Source organism: Anolis carolinensis, chromosome 2 (genome assembly GCF_035594765.1).
Source record: "Anolis carolinensis isolate JA03-04 chromosome 2, rAnoCar3.1.pri, whole genome shotgun sequence".
Lineage (NCBI taxonomy): Eukaryota > Metazoa > Chordata > Lepidosauria > Squamata > Dactyloidae > Anolis > Anolis carolinensis.
The window spans coordinates 241,976,907-241,995,847 of record NC_085842.1 but is presented as its reverse complement, the minus strand read 5'-3'; the positions used below and the strand labels follow the sequence as shown (position 1 = coordinate 241,995,847).

General features: G+C 42.7%; 1 protein-coding gene across 1 annotated transcript in view; it reads right to left on the bottom strand.

The window, feature by feature from the left end:
• Positions 1–18,941, bottom strand: part of LOC100566534 (histone-arginine methyltransferase CARM1) — a 66,527-nt gene that overhangs the window by 18,628 nt on the left and 28,958 nt on the right. Inside the window, exons 5-7 of the mRNA XM_008103330.3 lie at positions 13,969–14,079; positions 10,715–10,892; positions 8,383–8,473 (exon numbers count right to left, since the gene is read on the bottom strand). Coding sequence (XP_008101537.1) covers positions 8,383–8,473; positions 10,715–10,892; positions 13,969–14,079 — 380 coding nt within the window. The remainder of the gene's footprint in view (positions 1–8,382; positions 8,474–10,714; positions 10,893–13,968; positions 14,080–18,941) is intronic.

The window sequence follows — 18,941 nt, the reverse complement described above, 5'->3', positions numbered from 1 at the left end:
AAAGTTTGCAAGCCCACTAACAAAGAAAACCAGTTTTAAAGCCAAAAAGTGCAATGGGTGATTGCACATTCACTCTTAAAGTTCATACACAACCAGTGCTGTGTATATCCCTTTTAATGTCAGTGAACATAGCAGGGGGCATTCAAGGCCACCACAAGGCATAGAGGCCCACAACTTCATCCAAGTTACAAACATTTGCTTTAAAAATGACTCATAGTGATGAATGGGTGTAAGACAACAGGACGTGAGAGAAATCTACCCCTCGGGTAGATTTATATGGCGGGAGTTTCACTTTAAAATGTACAGTAGAGTCTCACTTATCCAAGCTAAACGGGCCGGCAGAAGCTTGGATAAGCGAATATTTTGGATAATAAGGAGGGATTAAGGAAAAGCCTATTAAACATCAAATTAGGTTATGATTTTACAAATTATGCACCAAAACATCATGTTTTACAACCAATTTGACAGAAAAAGTAGTTCAATACACAGTAATGTTATGTTGTAATTACTGTATTTATGAATTTAGCACCAAAATATCATGATATATTGAAAACATTGACTACAAAAATGGCTTGGATAATCCAGAAACTTGGATAAGTGAGACTCTACTGTACCTGTTCTGGCATTCTGGCTTCCCTGGGCAAGGAGTTCCAGAGTCAAGGGGCAGCTACCAAGAAGGCCCGCTTTCACATTCCCACCCACTGAGCTTGAGATGGAGGTGGGACCGAGAGAAGGGCCTCTCCTAAAGATCTTAGGGCCCGGGCAGGTTTGTACAAGGAGATGAGGTCAGCCAAACAGCTGGACCTGAGCCGTATAGGGCTTAAAAGGTCATAACCAGCATGTCAAATTGTGCTCAGAGATGTCTGCTCCCTGTGGCCAGCCCCAGTTAGCAACCTGACTGCAGCTCTTTGGACCAGCTAAAGTTTCCAAGCATTCTTCAAAGACAGCCTTCATATAGAGTTCATTACAGTAATCCAGATGGGATATAATGAAGGCATGTACCACTGCGGACAGTTCCGGATTCTCAAGGAACAGGCACAATTGGCGAACAATTTTTAATTGTACAAGGGCCCTTCTGACCACCGCAGATATCTGGGCCTCCAGGTTCAACGCTGAATCCAGGAACTGGAGGACCAGTATCCATGGAGGACCAGTATCCAAGGAGGACCAGTATCCATGGTTTCAGTAGGACCAGTATCCATGGTATCCATGGAGGACCAGTATCCATATCTGGAGGACCAGTATCCATGGTTTCATTTGGACAGGTTGCTTACCTGTAACCATGTTTCTTCGAGTGTACTCTGTGAATTCACACTAATGGAGAGGCTGCGCCTGCGCAGGTTCCAACGGAAACTCTTCCCAAGCTGAAGTTTAAATTTTGGCGGTAGCCACGCCCCTCCGTCCCCGGAGGGCATATAAGGCAGCCCTCGGCGGCTGCTCCCCAGTTCCTACGCCGCTAAGGCAACGAGGAAGGAAGAGGGTTTGCCAGAGGGGAAGGAAGGGCGGGCTTGTGTGAATTCACAGAGTACACTCGAAGAAACATGGTTACAGGTAAGCAACCTGTCCTTTTTCTTCGTGTACTCTGTGAATGCACACTAATGGAGACTAGCAAGCTTAGGTCTCGGAGGCGGGCTAAGCAAACCCTGACAACGAGATAATGTCCAAACATATGTTTATTAAACAACAATAACATGATCCGAAGGACCTATTGAAGTATTGCATGAACACACGCATAATACCGAGAGCAGTCCGGTAAGGCATGATATAAACAATCTAAGAAAACATGTGTAAGTCAGGCACATCATTCCTCAAAGGAGGAAGGCAGTAGCAAATAAGGCACAATATTTCAGAGAGAGCAGTGCAAACATGTACTGAACAGGAAAAAACGACAAAGGAGTCGCATGAAAAACATCCTTAGAGAAGGAATACATGAAGAAGCCTTTCAGGACAAACAGGATGACAAAACTGCTCTAGCAAAGGCTGAATCCTTTAAGGTTTTCTGGTCTACCCTGTAGTGAGACACAAACGTAAGGGGGTTGGACCAGATAGCTGCCCTGCAAATAGAGTCCAGGGGAATGCCCCTTAGGAAGGCAGTCGACGTGGAGAGGCCCCTCGTCGAACGCGGGCGAACCGACGGGGGAGGCGGTCGTTTGGCTAGTTCGTAGGCCAGTTCAATAGCTTGAGCAATCCAATGAGACAGTCTTTGTGAAGAAATAGGATTGCCCAGTTTATCTGGGGCATGGGCCACAAAAAGTTTTGGGGTCTTTCGAATGTCTTTAGTACGGTCCCGATAGAAAAGGAGTGCCCTACGCACATCAAGAAGGTGCAGTCTCCGCTCAAGAGGAGACGAGGGGTCTGGAAAGAAGGCAGGAAGGACAATGTCCTGGTTAAGATGAAAAGCTGAGACCACCTTGGGAAGGAAGGTGATGTCTGGACGGAGAACGGCACGGTCATGATGAAAACGGAGGTAAGGTTCATCAACCCGAAGGGCCGCCAGCTCTGAGGGTCTGCGCGCCGAAGTTATGGCCACCAGGAAGGCAACTTTCCAAGAAAGGAGACGTAGGTCGGTGGAAGCCAAAGGTTCGAAAGGGGAGGCAGTGAGCTGGGAAAGCACGAGCTCGAGGTTCCACCCCGGAGTCGGAGGCTGAGACGGCGGGCAGATGTTATTGTATCCCTTCAAGAAGGTTTTGACAAGGTGATCAGAGAACAACGACGGTTTACCATGTTGTTGGAAACACCAGGATAGGGCGGCCAAGTAAGATTTCATAGAAGCAAGAGAAAGTTTTTGGTCTGCCAGAGACATAAGGAAGTCCAGCACTATCGGTATCGAGGTTGGAAAGGCAGTAATCCCTCGGGAGCGAAGAAAGGAGCGGAAGCGAGAAACCTTATAAGTGTAAGATCTGGTTGTAGCCGGCTTGTGAGCTGCGCGGAGGACCTCCTGCAGGTTCTGCGGGAGGGAGGTCAGGTGAGAATTCTCCAAGCAGTGAGATGTAGAGAGGGGAGATCCGGGTGTAGGATCTGGCCGTTCTCTCTGGACAATAGGTGTGGTAGGAGAGGCAGAGTGAAGGAGGTCGCTCTGGAGAGATGAAGAAGGGCCGGGAACCAAGGTTGGCGAGGCCAGGCTGGAGCTATCAGGATCGCCGACGTCGGTATCGACCGGAGTTTCTGTAGGACCTTTGGTATGAGAGGAAAAGGCGGAAAGAGGTAGATCGGTTCCGCAGACCAGTCCAGAAGGAAGGCGTCTCCCAGGCAGCCTGGAAAGGAGGACGGGGGAAGTCTCGCCCCGTACCGAGGCAACTGTGCGTTTTGGGGAGAAGCGAAGAGGTCCAGAGTGGGAAAACCCCATTTGTGAAAGAGAGAAAGAAGAGTCTCGGGATCGAGCATCCACTCGTGGGAGGAGGTCGTCATCCTGCTGAGGGCATCTGCTAGGTTGTTCTGGATCCCGGGAAGGTGAATTGCCGCGACTTGGATGTTGCGGGCTATGCACCAGTGCCACAGCTGAGAGGAGAGAAGCATTAGCTTCCTTGAACCCGTGCCGCCCTGTTTGTTGATGTAGAAGACTGCTACTGTGTTGTCTGATTGGATGAGGACAGATTTTTGGGAGATCAGGCGGGAGAAGGCTTTCAGAGCCTTGAAGATGGCAAGGAGTTCCAGAAAGTTTATGTGATTGGCCTTCTCGGAAGGAGACCAGAGGCCTTGAACGGTGAGACCGCTCATGTGGGCTCCCCAGCCGAAATTGGATGAGTCTGTGGTTATGGTGGTCGAGGGAGGGATCGGGTGGAACGGAAGACCCTTGCAGACGTTGGAGAGGGATTTCCACCAGAGAAGCGACCGACGAACGTGGGGCGGAACGGAGAGAAACCTCGAGTTGAGGTGGCGAAGTGGCTTGAAAACGTCTATAAACCATCTCTGCAGAGTCCGGAGATGGAGCCTGGCAAACGGGGTCGTGAGGACTGTGGAGGCCATGTGACCGAGCAGTACCTGGATGGATCGAGCCCGAACCCTCCGGTGGGTCTCGCAAAAGATGATCTGTTGGCGGAGGGCTAGGAACCTGTCGAGCGGGAGAGAGACAGTCCGAGAGATTGAGTCGAACAGGGCACCGATGAAGCGGATTTTGTTCGACGGAGTGAGGTGAGATTTTTCGGGGTTTAGTTGGAGACCGAGAGATTCTAGAAGAGAGAGGGTGTAGTCGACGTGACGTCGAAGGAGGGCAGGGTCGGATTCGACCAGAAGCCAGTCATCTAGATAAGGGAAGACTGTGATCCCCTGGAGCCGGAGGTGGGCAGCCACGACAGCGACGACTTTAGTAAAGACCCTTGGGGCCGTAACGAGGCCAAAGGGTAAAACGGTGAACTGGTAGGTCTGGTCGAGAACCTTGAAAGAGAGGAAGCGCCTGTGGTTTTCTCGAATCGCCACGTGGAAATAAGCGTCTCGAAGGTCTATAGACATGAAGTAGTCTCCGCGCTGAAGCATCGGGAGGATGGAGGCGATGGACACCATCCTGAACTTGGTTGGGCGTATGAAGGCATTGAGCATACGTAAGTCCAGAATGGGGCGGAGGCCCCCACCCCTCTTCGGGACCGTGAAGTATCTGGAGAAGAAGCTTTGAGGGTCCTGTACCGATGGAGAAGGCCGAATAGCCCCTTTGGCGAGAAGGGCGTCGACCTCTGCGAGAATTTCTTGAGAAGGGTTGGAGAGAAGGACCTGACCCGTGGGCGGGAGTTCCTCGAACTCTAAGGCATAGCCTTCTTGGACAATTTTGAGAACCCAGGCATCTGAAGTGATAGATTTCCACCGGTGAAAGAAGGGAGCCAGGCGGTCTAGAAAGAGACCATGAGGTTGATTTGGTGGAGGAGAGGGGTGCGGAGGAATGAGAGCTGCATCGGTACCGTAGAAAGAGTCTTTGGAAAGAGAGATGGCGTCAGGAACGCCGGTGAGGTTGACCAGCGGTGGGGGTGGCACGGCCGCGCTGTCTTTGTGGTTGAGCAGCCCGACGAGGCTGTTGGCGGTTCTGGTTGTTCGATACCGAGGGACGCCTGAAGGATTGATGGCGGTAAGAGGGAGGCGGGAAGCGTCGAAAGCGTTGAGGAAACCATTTGGTGCGGTGTGTCTGGGGTTGGTCGCCGCATTTAGTGGCCAGAACTTTAAAGTCATGGTTGGTTTTGAGCTTGTCGTCGGTGCCAGAATTAAAGAGGCCCATGGCGTCGAAGGGGAGGTCCTCGATGACCTGCCTCGAGGAGGAAGACAAACCGGACGACCTCAGCCAGGCGTGGCGACGAATGGCAATGGCGTGGGCGATCATCTTGCCGGCCGTGTCACCCGTATGCTTAGCCATTGGGATTTGATGATGTGCTAACGAGTCGGCCTCTTGCTGGAGGGGGGACATAACCGACCGGTCTTCGTCGGACAACTTCGAGAAGAAGGGCTGAGCTTTTTCCCAAAGGATCTGCTGGTAGGCCCCCATACAGGCCCCATAGTTCGCCATTCTACAAAGTAGAAGGGCCCCGGAGTAGAGCTTTCGACCGACCGCGTCAAATCTCTTGCCCTCTCTATCTGCAGGGGTAGTGGATTCACGACCGGAAGTTTGAGAAGCCTTAACAACCATGGAATTTGGGTCGGGATGGTGTTTAAGCCATTCTAAGGTGTCGTCATCTGTACGATACCAAGATTCAATTCTCTTCGAGGTAGGAGGAATTGAGGAAGGAGTCTTCCACGATGATTGGATGACATCCAGGAGGTAAGGCAGAAACGGCAACAGCGTGGCCGGGGGGGCCTGGGCTTGGACCCGTTTGAAAACCGGGTCCGACACTGCCTTAGAGGTTTGTTTGATTTCTAGACCTAGGGCATCAGCCATTCTAACCATTTGTTCGGAGAAGGCCCGAATGTTGTCGGTAGGCGAAGGAGGGTCCACCTCATAGGCATCATGAGGAGGAGAGAGATCAAGGCCTAGAGATACCACCGAGGCCAAGAGAGCGGAATCAGGGCGATCGATATCAATCTCATCGTCCTCAGCCCCTTGAGGGGACTGAGGGGGAGATGACAACACAGTCTCTGGTGGTGGCAAAGCCTCAAGCGCAGGAGCCATCTGTGGCCGAGTTTCCTTAGAGGCCGAGGCCTGGGCCGCTCGAGCCAGGCGGGCGGTTTGTCTACCCCGCTCCGGTGTCGAGGTCGGGGGAAAAAGCTGTTGTCGAGACGGGCGATGTGAGACAGCAGGTCGAGGAGATGGCACCCTGACCACTGTCTGGGTAGAGTGGTGGGGTGAGTCTTGTAGTTCGCCATCAGAAAGTTGCTGAGGAGAAGGTTGACGAGGCCGCTGAGCGGGAGGGATTGGAGAGGACTTTCTAGACGAAGTCGCCGAAGAAGGGACGTCCATCTTGGAGGAGGCAGAGGAGGAGGAACGCTGGGTAGCCCTCTTCTTTGCGAGCGGTTGCTTTGATGGAACCCTCATGGATTTTCCCGGTGTAGGAGGGACCATTGCTGAGTCGGATTGGGTCCGACGAGCTTCCTCATGAGCCCTTTTAAAGGCGATCTTCATCGCAGAGGTCGATGGAGGGGCCCCGAGATGGGATCGGACCGAGGAAACGGAGGCCACCGAGCTCGATGTCGAGGAAGGGCCGACTCGACCGGAACGTGTCGACATCGTGGCCGTGGTGAGTGTGCACGGCGGTTTGGCGGCTTTAGCCGATCTGGAGGCTCTGGACGCCCTGGACGAGACCGAGGGAGCTTTAGCCGTTGGAGCCGACATCGATCTCGGGTCGACCGACGGCTTCGTGCCCGAAGTCGACGGAACGGGTTCAGGAGCAAGCGATTTTTCGTAGAGCGCTGCTCTAAGCCTCGCGGCTCTATTCTTCCTAGCCTGAGCCGTCAGGGCCAGGCAGAAACGGCAGGTACCGACGACATGTGCCTCCCCGAGGCAGTAGAGGCACTTGGCGTGGCCGTCGGAATCAGGAATCTTAGCGGCACACTGAGTGCAGCGCTTGAAGCGAGTCGTAGACATGAGAGTCCGAAGTGAACCTTGCGGCGGAAAAAAAGGAACTGGGGAGCAGCCGCCGAGGGCTGCCTTATATGCCCTCCGGGGACGGAGGGGCGTGGCTACCGCCAAAATTTAAACTTCAGCTTGGGAAGAGTTTCCGTTGGAACCTGCGCAGGCGCAGCCTCTCCATTAGTGTGCATTCACAGAGTACACGAAGAAAAAATGTACATTTGACAAAATAAATCAGCTCTAGGCATTTTTTAGGTCCACCAGTGTGACAGTATGGTAGTTCTGGACCAGAAGTCCCCAATTTCAAAATGGATTCGCTATTATTCATGATCTGGAAGTCACCATGCAAAGTCTGAGAATATATCCCCTGAAGATATGAGGGTTGTGCTACAATGTCATTGCAATGAACATTACTTTCTTCACTACCCCCATTAAGTAAGAAGCTGACAAATAGAAAAAATAACAACTGTTGTTTAAATTAATCATCTTAACTCCTAAGGTATCCCATAATAAGAATGTAAAAGGATATCTGATTTTTTACAGTGAAGAAAGTCATTGTATGAATACGATCAAGATCCAACTTAGATTCATCTCTTAATGTGAGTCAGGTTTCAGCCATAGAACATAAGCTCCAGAATCCATATGTAACATCTGGGCGTACCATTACAAGATGCAATCAAGCTAAATGAAAACCACCTATGAGATAGGGCCATAAATGTTGTATTATATGTGGCATTTAATTCTGCCATTGTGTAAGACTGCTCTGGGTCCCCCTGGGGGAGAAGAACGGTATATAAATAAAATAAATAAATGTAATATTATTACAGTAGAACATGTTATCCTATCACCTTACCTAAACAGTAATTCCACCTTGGTAAATTCCGTTCCTCCCCCTTTATGGATGCAAGATGATCCCAAATTAATCACAACCCAATTCTTAATTGCCATACACACAAGCTACACAAGCAAATGTCTCCTTAAGCACAACCAGCTCTCGGATGTGAATAGAGTTCTGCCATTTACACAGCACTGTCCGCCAAGTCTATCTGCATATGATAATCTCATCACAGGCAGCCACTTCTCACTGAGACAGTAGAAAGCCATCACACAACACAGGTTTAAATCAGTAAACCATCAGGTGCCAATGGCAGTCGCTGCACAAACAATATGGTTTACATCTTAATATCAAGGGCCTATTGATAAGCATCACACAAATAAATAAACATCCCAAGTGTCACAGCAGCAAGCCAGTGAAACACAAATGTAGTTAGAAAACAAGGAAGTCTTTTCACTTTTTTGACAGATGATTTCAAAAAGCATTATCATTTTAAAACCTGTTAGGTTGCCAAGCACAGACATTTTTTCTTTCGTTTTTGTGAAAAAAGTGAAATAATCATTACCAAAAATTGGCTCTGGAGTAGTGTTCCATGTAGAGCTGTTCATCGGAAAAAGGAGCCAAATGAATGTCACTAAATGTTGGAAACATCATTCCTAGTGAACAAAAGATAATATACAGTAGCAAAGTTCAAGTCTTCTGTGTAGCCCTACTAAAACATTTGTTGAAAATATCCTATAAACATCATCCACTCTCCATCTCAAACAGTTCATCTTCCATCATCCCACAGGGGTAATAATGTATGATTTAATTCCTGGCCACGTTTCAGTAAGTCCACCAGCAACAACAGAACTCTTAAGATGGTAATTCAAAATGCTGCTGTGAGCTTTTTTTGTTTTTTAACACATTTAGGATAAAAATGCATTTAATTTCCTTAAATCAAAAGCGAGATTCTATTCCAGTTCATCCACCACAGCAGGCGGAATGGGGTAAAATTTCATAGCAAACTATAATAATGCATAGCGGTAAATACATAATCACTAAGAGTACACCAACTTTAAAGATATCCACCAAGAATCATTTTCAAAGCTGATAGTGTTAACGTTAATATATATTTAAGGATATCGAAAGGCTACAAAGCACTTCACAAACCTTATGGCCATCTCATATACAATGTGAAACACACAAGAGAGAAAACAATAAACACTTAATACTGACAACAGTGTCAGACATGGAATATAGGAACCAGAATTTCCAGCAAAAAGAACTTAACCTAACAACTATGAAAATAAGACTATAGATGAATTTGTTTTAACCTGTATATCAAGCAATGAAGAAATGAACTAGTCTATGAAAGAGGTGCAGTAAATTGAGACACCTGCATAACCAATGTTAGCCAGAGAACAATTTCTTCACAGTACGGTTTGAGATGGTGAGAAGCATTGTCATAATAAGACAATGCTATTGCAAGCTAAATTACCACATAAAAATGAAATTTGACACCTGTTTATTCCCATACTGAATTCAATATTCACTCAGGCTAAGTTAGTTCACAGTATTAATCTTATAGTTCACAGGAGAACTCAAAAGGCTTTATAAACTCAAACACATCTGTATCAATTTCGAAAGGAAAAAATATCTCCACTGTACAGATCAGGAAAGAAAGGTGTCTAACATGTTAGCAGAATCTGCTCTTTAAGTAGAATTTGATCTTTCAAGCAGTAAATTGGAATGTTTAAAGGGTTGTTTTTTTAAAAAGAAAAGAACTTTGAAAACAACACATCATTCTAAACCAGAACTTTCCAAACTTTGTGTGGTGGCATGTTAACGTATCAGCTGCAATGTGTAGGTGTGCTAGGTGAATGTAATGAGAAATGACAAAAAAACTCAGAAATGTATGTTATTATCATACAAATAATATATTTTTAAAAATATAAATGAAAGCTTTTCATGAGATATGTTGTGCACCCATATATTTCATTATTACAATTTATTTATGTGTCCGTATCTCTTATAAGGAGTTGATTTCACCTCCTGTTTGCTAGAAAATTTGAATTACTGTGTTGTGAAATTATGCATGTCTAAAAGCTGTGCCACCAATGTGAGATATTTGGAAAGCTCTGTTCTAGACTAAAAGAGCTATAAATTGGCAAACCTGATCAGTATTTTGGCTAAAAGTGAATAGCTTTTAGTTTGCAAGTTGCAGAGGAAGACTAAGCATAGGGGCAAATATCTTAATGCGGCTTCACTATGTCACACTAAAGTCACTTCCTTCTTAGTTTATGTTGTACAATTCTATAATTTAGAAATTGAGTAGTAACTACACATAATCTGTAGTAGTGGTTCTCAACCTGTGGGTCCCCAGATGTTTTGGCCTTCAACTCCCAGAAATTCTAACGGCTGGTAAACCGGCTGGGATTTCTGGAAGTTGTAGGCCAAAACCCCTGGGGACCCACAGGTTGAGAACCCCTGACCTACAGGGTGAACTAAAGAGATATAGAGAAAACACCCCTATGTTCAATAATTATTAAGTAGATTCTAATTTTTTATCATGTCACACCCTTAGTCCCATGCATGTTTTTACAAAAACAAAGATGTACGGGAGGTACCTAGTGTTCTTCTGAGCTATCTCTCAGTAATGAAAGCCAGAACTATCATTTAGTAACCCATGATTTTTGTCTTCCAGGGAGTCCAAGACATGTTCTATCAGGATCAAAAGTCAAAAAAGTAAAGCTGGTATGATGTAACATTATAGGCATTGATAAAACCAGAAAGCTTTATGAACCACCACACTTTCTGATTCACCTTATAGAATTTTTTTCTGCAGCTTTCAAGTTTCTGCCAATCCCCAAGTTCTGAACGCATCAAGTCAACTGCTGGCAAACTTTGAGACTCACCATTCGACTTCAGCCATTTCTTGGAGTGGAGATAACTTTCCAGCATCCTTTCATTGAACAGCATGTAACCCATTGGTTCAGAAACAATAACATCTACTGCCTCAGGCAGCGAGATTTCTTCAATTTTTCCTGACATAACTTTGATCTTATCAGAAAGATTGTTACTTTGTACTAGAATCTGTAAAGAGGAAGTTGAAAAGCCAAAATGTATTCATTTCTTTAATCAATAAGTAATACAAGGGAACATAAATACAGTAGATTAATTACAATAGAAGAAACCTATAACTAGACAGTCTAATGAGTCGTTTGTTGTAAAGCAGTAACTAGAATTTTAAAAACTCAATCTGCTGCATCCAGATCAACAGAACAGACATCTGCTGCTCACAGAAGCTGATACTCAGTAAGACTGGATTAAGTGGGCTGGGCTAGGAGGCAGTACTTAAATATATTAGCAAAGTAGCTGTTTCTGCCAACATTACTATACAGTACAATTCCCATCTGAAATCATTGCACTGTTATAGAATTTTAAAATAACTTTGAGCTCCATTCAGAGCCACTTCACATCTATAACATGTTATATTTCACTGATAAATGGAAGAAAATGAGATAAACACAATGAAACCTTCAATTAGGCCTGAAGCTCTTTAATTTAATGCTTCACTTTAATTAAATAGGAAATCAGTTCAACTGACTTAAATTCAAATGGTTCTAAGATCAATGTTCTTCCTCAAATAGACTGTTTGTTTGGTATGAAAGCATGAACAGAAAAGTCTCAGCAGATGTTGGAATGTAGGTTGAGAAGAATACCGCCTTGTGTAGATGTTCATAGATACCAGATTATTCTATCTTGTTACCTATGTGGCAATGCATTTTAAATTGTTAACAGTATGACTGCCAGATGGCCCACCCAAAATCTAGCAATAGAATGATTGCCAGATGATCCTTTTCCCCATACTTTCTTTCTTGATCTAGCCCAATATGGATTTTTGTTCTATCAGCCATCAAACACAGTAATTTGAATGGTTACAATTAATTGATCTTGAAATTACATATTGCAGAACAAAAAGCGAGTATTTTGTTTTCTTCAAAACTAATTTTATTATGGCATAATAAAGTCGTTTGTAGTCCAGGAACCTTTATGCTATAATAAAGTTGAAAATATTTGTGGGTTTTCCTGAGCAGATAATGTATGATTCCAACCTGAGCAGAGTTTATCTGGTGAACCATGCTCTGGTAATTTCCTGGTTAAAGTATTTATCATCTATGTCTGTGGTGCTTGTGAGGGCTTCCGCTTATCCCCACCTCAGCCTCCTAAGTGTGAGCTCCTTCCTCTCTCATTGTGTGCTCCTTATCTTTGGGGACCTCCTAGTTGCCCTTGTTCTTATGTGAGAACATCTTATTGTCATCTTATATTCCCACCAAACAGCACTAACATTACTGCCAGCACAGATGCCATGTGTCTGAATTTACGCTTTCCCAAACCTGTTGCATACTATTCTCAGAGGCAAAAATGATTTATTAAACAGAAATTGAACACAACATCATAGACTACTTATTTAATACTTCTAAACTGCATCTCTCTCTCTCACACACACTAATCTCCCATATGTCAAATAACACTGTATTCCTTGAGGGCAAATATTTTACTTCTAGTGATCCCAAAAAGTGACCTCTCCCATACAGACAACCTTTTCTCATGCGTAATTGCTCATATGTCCTGTTTGTTCAAGTGCTCTCCATAAATTCTCTTCTGCTTAACACTGCAGTACTTTCTTTTTGGGTCTTTATACAGGGGACAGAAACCAAATTTAAGCACATTTATTTGCAGAATCTTCTGGATTTCATTAGAATATATTTCCAATTAAATTTATGACCACAATATTCAAGTATTTGGTGATCTGGAGCTTGTCTACATGAGTTAAAAAAAACCCAGCACTCACTCCAAATCCAGGGATGGCAATCCTTATGATGCATGGAGACCTTTGGTAAGTATCCTGGGTTTTCAGCCCTTAACTCAACTCCACCCCTTCTGTAACTGTCCACTGGTCTAAACTATTGAGTCATACATGGAAAAACTCAACATACTAAACTGAAAACCAGTTTTGATGCAGTGGCCTTTTTTCTTTTTTCACTTTCAACAAAATAACCTTTTGACATGTCTATGATTTCATTTTGTAGACTACACCACTGGAACGAAAACACAACACATATTCTTAATTATAACACATTATTTTTGATTATACACCTCTACAATGCAGTTGTATCTGTCCAAATGGATTTGGGAATAGCTAAAATATTCAGATAACCAGATAGAGGATTGAGCTATACCATAGAGTTACACCTACATGTAGGAAAAATAAGCATGCAGAGAACCCATATGTGCTAGATCCAGGTGTTGCCATTTCTGAAGGCAACACCTTTTAAAATCATAGGCTGGTTCCTTTTGAACCAATAATTAACAGCCAATAAGATGAACTTGAGACCAATACGAACTATGTATTCCTGTATGTTTGACATAATGAGTTTCCCTACAGTGAGGCCAAGATCCCAGGGAAAATAACCTCTACTTTCCCCAGAGATATGGCCTATCTTTAAGATTAATCAGTACTAGTTTTTTCCAAAGACCAGGAGGAAAACGTTGTTCAATCCTCTTATAACTTTGTTTCAAACACTAAGAATTCTATTGTATTTCAGAAATGGTAGGCTATAAATGGATATTTGAGCTCTAATCAAAAGTAATGTTTTTAGCCATTTGAATTTATTAATATTATTTGCTAAAATATTTCCACCTTCAGTGGTATCACAGTGAAGAGATTTGGCCCACATTTCTCAAATACATGAAGCAGCTCTTCGTAAAGAATGTGTTTACATTCCTAGGAAAGTACATAATTCCTCCAGATTAGCTTCCACCATTTTTTAAGGGAGGTTGTCTAACTGAGTATCCTGTTATCACACATATTTCTGAAAAGTGGATCCAAGGTATATTGCGCTACAGACACTAAGTGGAAATAAATCTCACTGAAATAAGCACAACCTGCTATCATTTAATGAATATGTGTTAATATAAAACATAGTCTTGACAAAACCCTATGAAATAGATACAGATTAGATGGAAGAAACACCTGATAGATAACAATGACCTAAACTGCTAGTACTCCTAAGTTTACCATAGAGGCATGAATACTTACTTCATTTAGCATTCAGACAACCATGGAAAGCAAATTCATTATCTGGAACAAATTCAACATACTCACCTCAGCATATTTTGCTACTGAGCTGGCTTCAACAGCATACACTCTTCTAGCTCCAGCTTGAACAGCAAAAAACGAAAGGATTCCTGATCCACAGCCAACATCTAGGACCACCTTGAAATAAAAAGAGTGGGGTGATGAAAAACTTTTAAAAATGTGGATTAGAACCAGTGAGGCAGCATTTTGAAAGATTTCTTATATATAAATTTCCACTTTAAATTGGAATATCTAAAAATCAAGATTTGTGACCCATACATTTTATTACATTTTGTAAACTACATAAAAATACCTATAATCCGATACCCAGTCATTCAAAAAATACTTGATAGTTTAGGAGAAATTAAAGTATAAACCATTAAAGCAAGCATAAATTATCATAGTTGTTATATACCTGGAAACATCACAAATTGTATGTAAAGTTAAGTTTTTCTTATGGCGTTTAAGCTGGGGAGTCCAATTCTGATGTCAATTTTGGTGAATTACATCATTGTTACGTCAAAAATGTTGATTAAACATCTGTAACATCAAAACTTGGTTGCTTCCACTATGCTGGCTATTGCTGCTAGTGCAATGTAAATGGTAAGCAATGATAATGTGAACAAAATTCGACTGAGATAGTGTTTGCAGTTCTGGAAGAACTCTTTTGCTTCTCATAGACTTAGCATGGGGATTAGCAGTTAAAATTCATGAGTAAATGGGGGGGGGGTGTTGAACCCCTAACTCCCCGACCCCCAGACCAAGGGCTTTTATTTTGGTGTGAGGAGTGACTTGAGAAACTGCAAGTCACTTCTGGTGTGAAAGAATTGGCTGTCTGCAAAGACTTTGCCAAGGGGATGCCCGGATGTTTTGATGTTTTACCATCCTTGTGGGAGGATTCTCTCATGTCCCCGCATGGAGCTGGAGCTGGAGCTGACAGAGGGTAACCTTCAGGTCAGCAACCCAACCTTCAAGTCATCAGTCCTGCCAGCACAAGGGTTTAATCCACTGCACCACTGGGGGCTCCAGGCCAAGGGGTTGATCCCTTGTGAGTCCTCATCACTACAATAATAGAAATAAACTCATATCCATCTATATAGGAGCTTCAACTAGATTCTGTTTCTACTTGAAGGATTAATGTGGCACATAGGAAATACATAGGAAATACAAACATATTTTCGCACTGACACCTTTCCCTCCTTTCTCCATGTCCTGTTCTATATCACAAAGAGATAAGGAACATGTGAGAGAATGAAGACAGACATAGTTCAGACTTTCAGTCTTCAGGTGATAAATAATGAGTACATTACTTTTATGAGATATCTGTTTAAGACAGTGCCTGACTTACTCTGTTGAACTTTCTGTGTCTGTCTTTGTTGGCTTAGTTTTCATGTCAATGTTGCTTTTATTATTTATTACTTTATTTTATTGGTGCTTATTTTATATGATTACTTCCAGTTTTGATGAGAATCTGAAAGGCAGGGTAAAAATATCCAAAAAAAAATCACATATATATCCTATATAAAACATAATTAAAATACATTCCAATATGAGACACGTCTCTGGATGACATGAATCATTTTGGAATGTATTTTAATTATGTTTTTATGTCTGTTTTAATTTTAATAATTTTATTCATGTCTGTGTTTTATGCCCAAGGCATTGCACAGGTGCCATTTGTAAGCCACCTTGAGTCCCCATTGGGGTAGAGAAAGGCAGGATATAAATATTGCAAATAAATAAATAAATATATATGTATCCTATATGTATCACATATGTATTCTATGGTTCATTCAGATGTGCAGTACAGAACAGGGGCATTAGGTTGTGGAGATATGGTGCCCAAATACAGTCTGGAGAAATGTCTGTTCAGCATTCCCTATTCTAAAGCATGGAAAATGTGGGGAAGAATGAGGGAGGATACTCTCACTAAAGGAAGATTCCTGCAACTGTATAATATAGCAGAAATACCATGCTGCAATCTCATTAAGAAAAATGAGCTCACAGTGTGGGATGCATGCTATATTGCATTTTTATAGGAAATACACACCGTGGAGAATCGCCACTGACAAAATGGATATAAAGCCATAATAATAAATCGATTTGACACATGATGGGTTTTAAAAACCTGTATCATTTCCCCCCCCCCCCAGTTTGCTTAGTACAACAGCATGGTATCTGAGTACATTTTTTCATAACAGTCACATCTATATATATAAAAGAGTGATGGCATCACGGCGACTCACAAAACAACAAAAGTACAGGCCCCGCAACCGCGAAATTTGACAACACAACCCATCATCCATGCCTCCAGGTTGATACAACAAAAAGAAAAGAAAAACAAAGTCCTAATTAGAGGGAGAGTAATAATTTTTTTTATCCAATTGCTGCCAGTTTAGAGGGCTAATCTCTGCCCACTTCGTCTCCTAGCAACCAACTCCTAGCAAGCCAAGGGACAGCCAGGGTTCAGTTAGGGGACAGGCAGACTTAGGCTATCTAATTTGCACTGGATTATATAGCAGTGTAGACTCAAGGCCCTTCCACACAGCTATATAACCCATTTATAATCTTATATTATCTGCTTTGCACTGGATTATCTTGACTCCATACTGTCATATTTTATTTATTTATTTATTTATTTATTTATTTTTCAAACTTATATGCCGCCACTCCCCTACGGCTCGGAGCGGCTTACAAGAACCGGCTAAAATCAACAATTTAAAAAACATTTTAAAAACATCATTTAAAAAAAATCTTTAAAACATCCTTAAAACATCAGCAACAGAGCTCAAAAGCTCCACTTCAGTGGGCATTTTATACAGCTGTGAAGAAGGGGCCTCATATAATCCAGTTCTAAGCAGATAATATAAGATTATCAATAAACAGTAGACTCTCACTTATCCAACATAAACAGGCCGGCAGGATAAATTAATCTGTTGGATAATAAGAAGGGATTAAGGAAAAGCCTATTAAACATCAAATTAGGTAATCGTTATACAAATTAAGCACCAGAACATCATATTATACAACAAATTTGACAGAAAACGTAGTTCCATGTGCAGTAATGCTATGTAGTAATGTAGTAATGTAGTAATTACAGTAGAGTCTCACTTATCCAACACTCGCTTATCCAATGTTCTGGATTATCCAATGCATTTTTGTAGTCAATGTTTTCAATATATCGTGATATTTTGGTGCTAAATTCATAAATACAGTAATTACTACATAGCATTACTGTGTATTGAACTACTTTTTCTGCCAAATTTGTTGTCTAACATGATATTTTGGTGCTTCATTTGTAAAATCATAACCTAATTTGATGTTTAATAGGCTTTTCCTTAATGCCTCCTTATTATCCAACATATTCGCTTATCCAATATTCTGCCAGCCCGTTTATGTTGGATAAGTGAGACTCTACTGTACTGTATTTACAAATTTACCACTAAAATATCACAATGAATTTAAAACACTGACTACAAAAACATTGATTATGAAAAGGCAGACTGCGTTGGATAATCCAGAACATTGTATAAGTGAATGTTGGATAAGTGAGATTCTACTTTAATATGAAATAATTACTGGGATAGAATAATGCAGAACAATATAATCTCTAAAACCAGGACAGTAAATAAACAGGGGAATTCCAGACAGGAAACAATCAGGGCCAGCTAACGCCTCCCAACAAAGTATTCCCATCATCAAAGTCTGGCAAATCCTCTGTTTTCTCAGGGCCACAGACAGTAGAAGAACATAAAATATCGCAAACACCACCACTCTGAAAACAAGGGAATTCCAAACAGGAAAGAATCAGGGCCAGCTAACACCTCCAACAAAAAATTCACTCAGGGAGGAAACAGCCAGGCTTTAAAGCTGCAAGGCCATTACATCCTAATCATTTTCCTAATTGCAGCATTCATACTTGTGTCCAACAGGAAAAAAAAACATTCAGAAATATTGTATATTCACAACCTTTAGGAAATAATATCCCCTGATGGCGCAGTGTGTTAAAGCGCTGAGCTGCTGAACTTCTGGACCGAAAGGCCACAGGTTTGAATTGGGGGAGCGGAGACAGCCCCCACTGTTAGCCCCAGCTTCTGCCAACCCAGAAGTTCAAAAACATGCAAATGTGAGTGCATCAATAGGTACTGCTCCGGCGGGAAGGTAACGCCGCTCCATGCAGTCATCCCACATGACCTTGGAGGAGTCTACGGACAACGCCGGCTCTTTGGCTTAGAAATGGAGATGAGCACCAACCCCCAGAGTCAGACATGACTGGACTTAATGTCAGGGGAAAACCTTTACCCTTTACCTTAACTACTACCAATTCCTCAATACTTTATTTCCCATACCACCATATTTCGCCACAGCAACGCGTGGCCGGGCACAGCTAGTTAATTATATAAAGCCACATTTGCTTCAATTTCATGAACCGCAAAAGCAAAATGTTCCATTTTTCAATTGACTAATAGATTCAATCTATACAATGCAAAGTTTCAGTTTAAGAATCTTAGAAAAGCCTGTGCATTTTCTAAGATTCCAAAAAGCCACTTATCACTTAAATATTCACACAAAAATGAAACAAAATGATGCATTTTCAGTATCACAACATGCACATTACCCAATTGCTGTTACTGCTTGTAACTTTCAAATTCAGCTTTCCTGTGTCACCCAAATATGCCCCATATGTACAGGGGGAAATACCCCTTGATATGTCTTAGAGTAACATACAGGTTTAGTATGGCAACCCCTAAACGGAGGTGGGTTCAGTCCTATATAATTTGATTTTTCAGCCTCACAGCACGAATTCAGTCTCTATTCTTTCAGTGTTTCTCAGTCAGTCTTGCACAAACTGTTCCAATGTTCTCCCCTATAAATATTGACAGCCATGCTGAGTTAACAACCCTACTCTTAAAAGAACAGTCATTCCATCTGCTCAGGTCCGACTAAGAAAAACTGAGAAAAAAGACATATTTCTGTGTATACGTTAAGAAATTATGCTT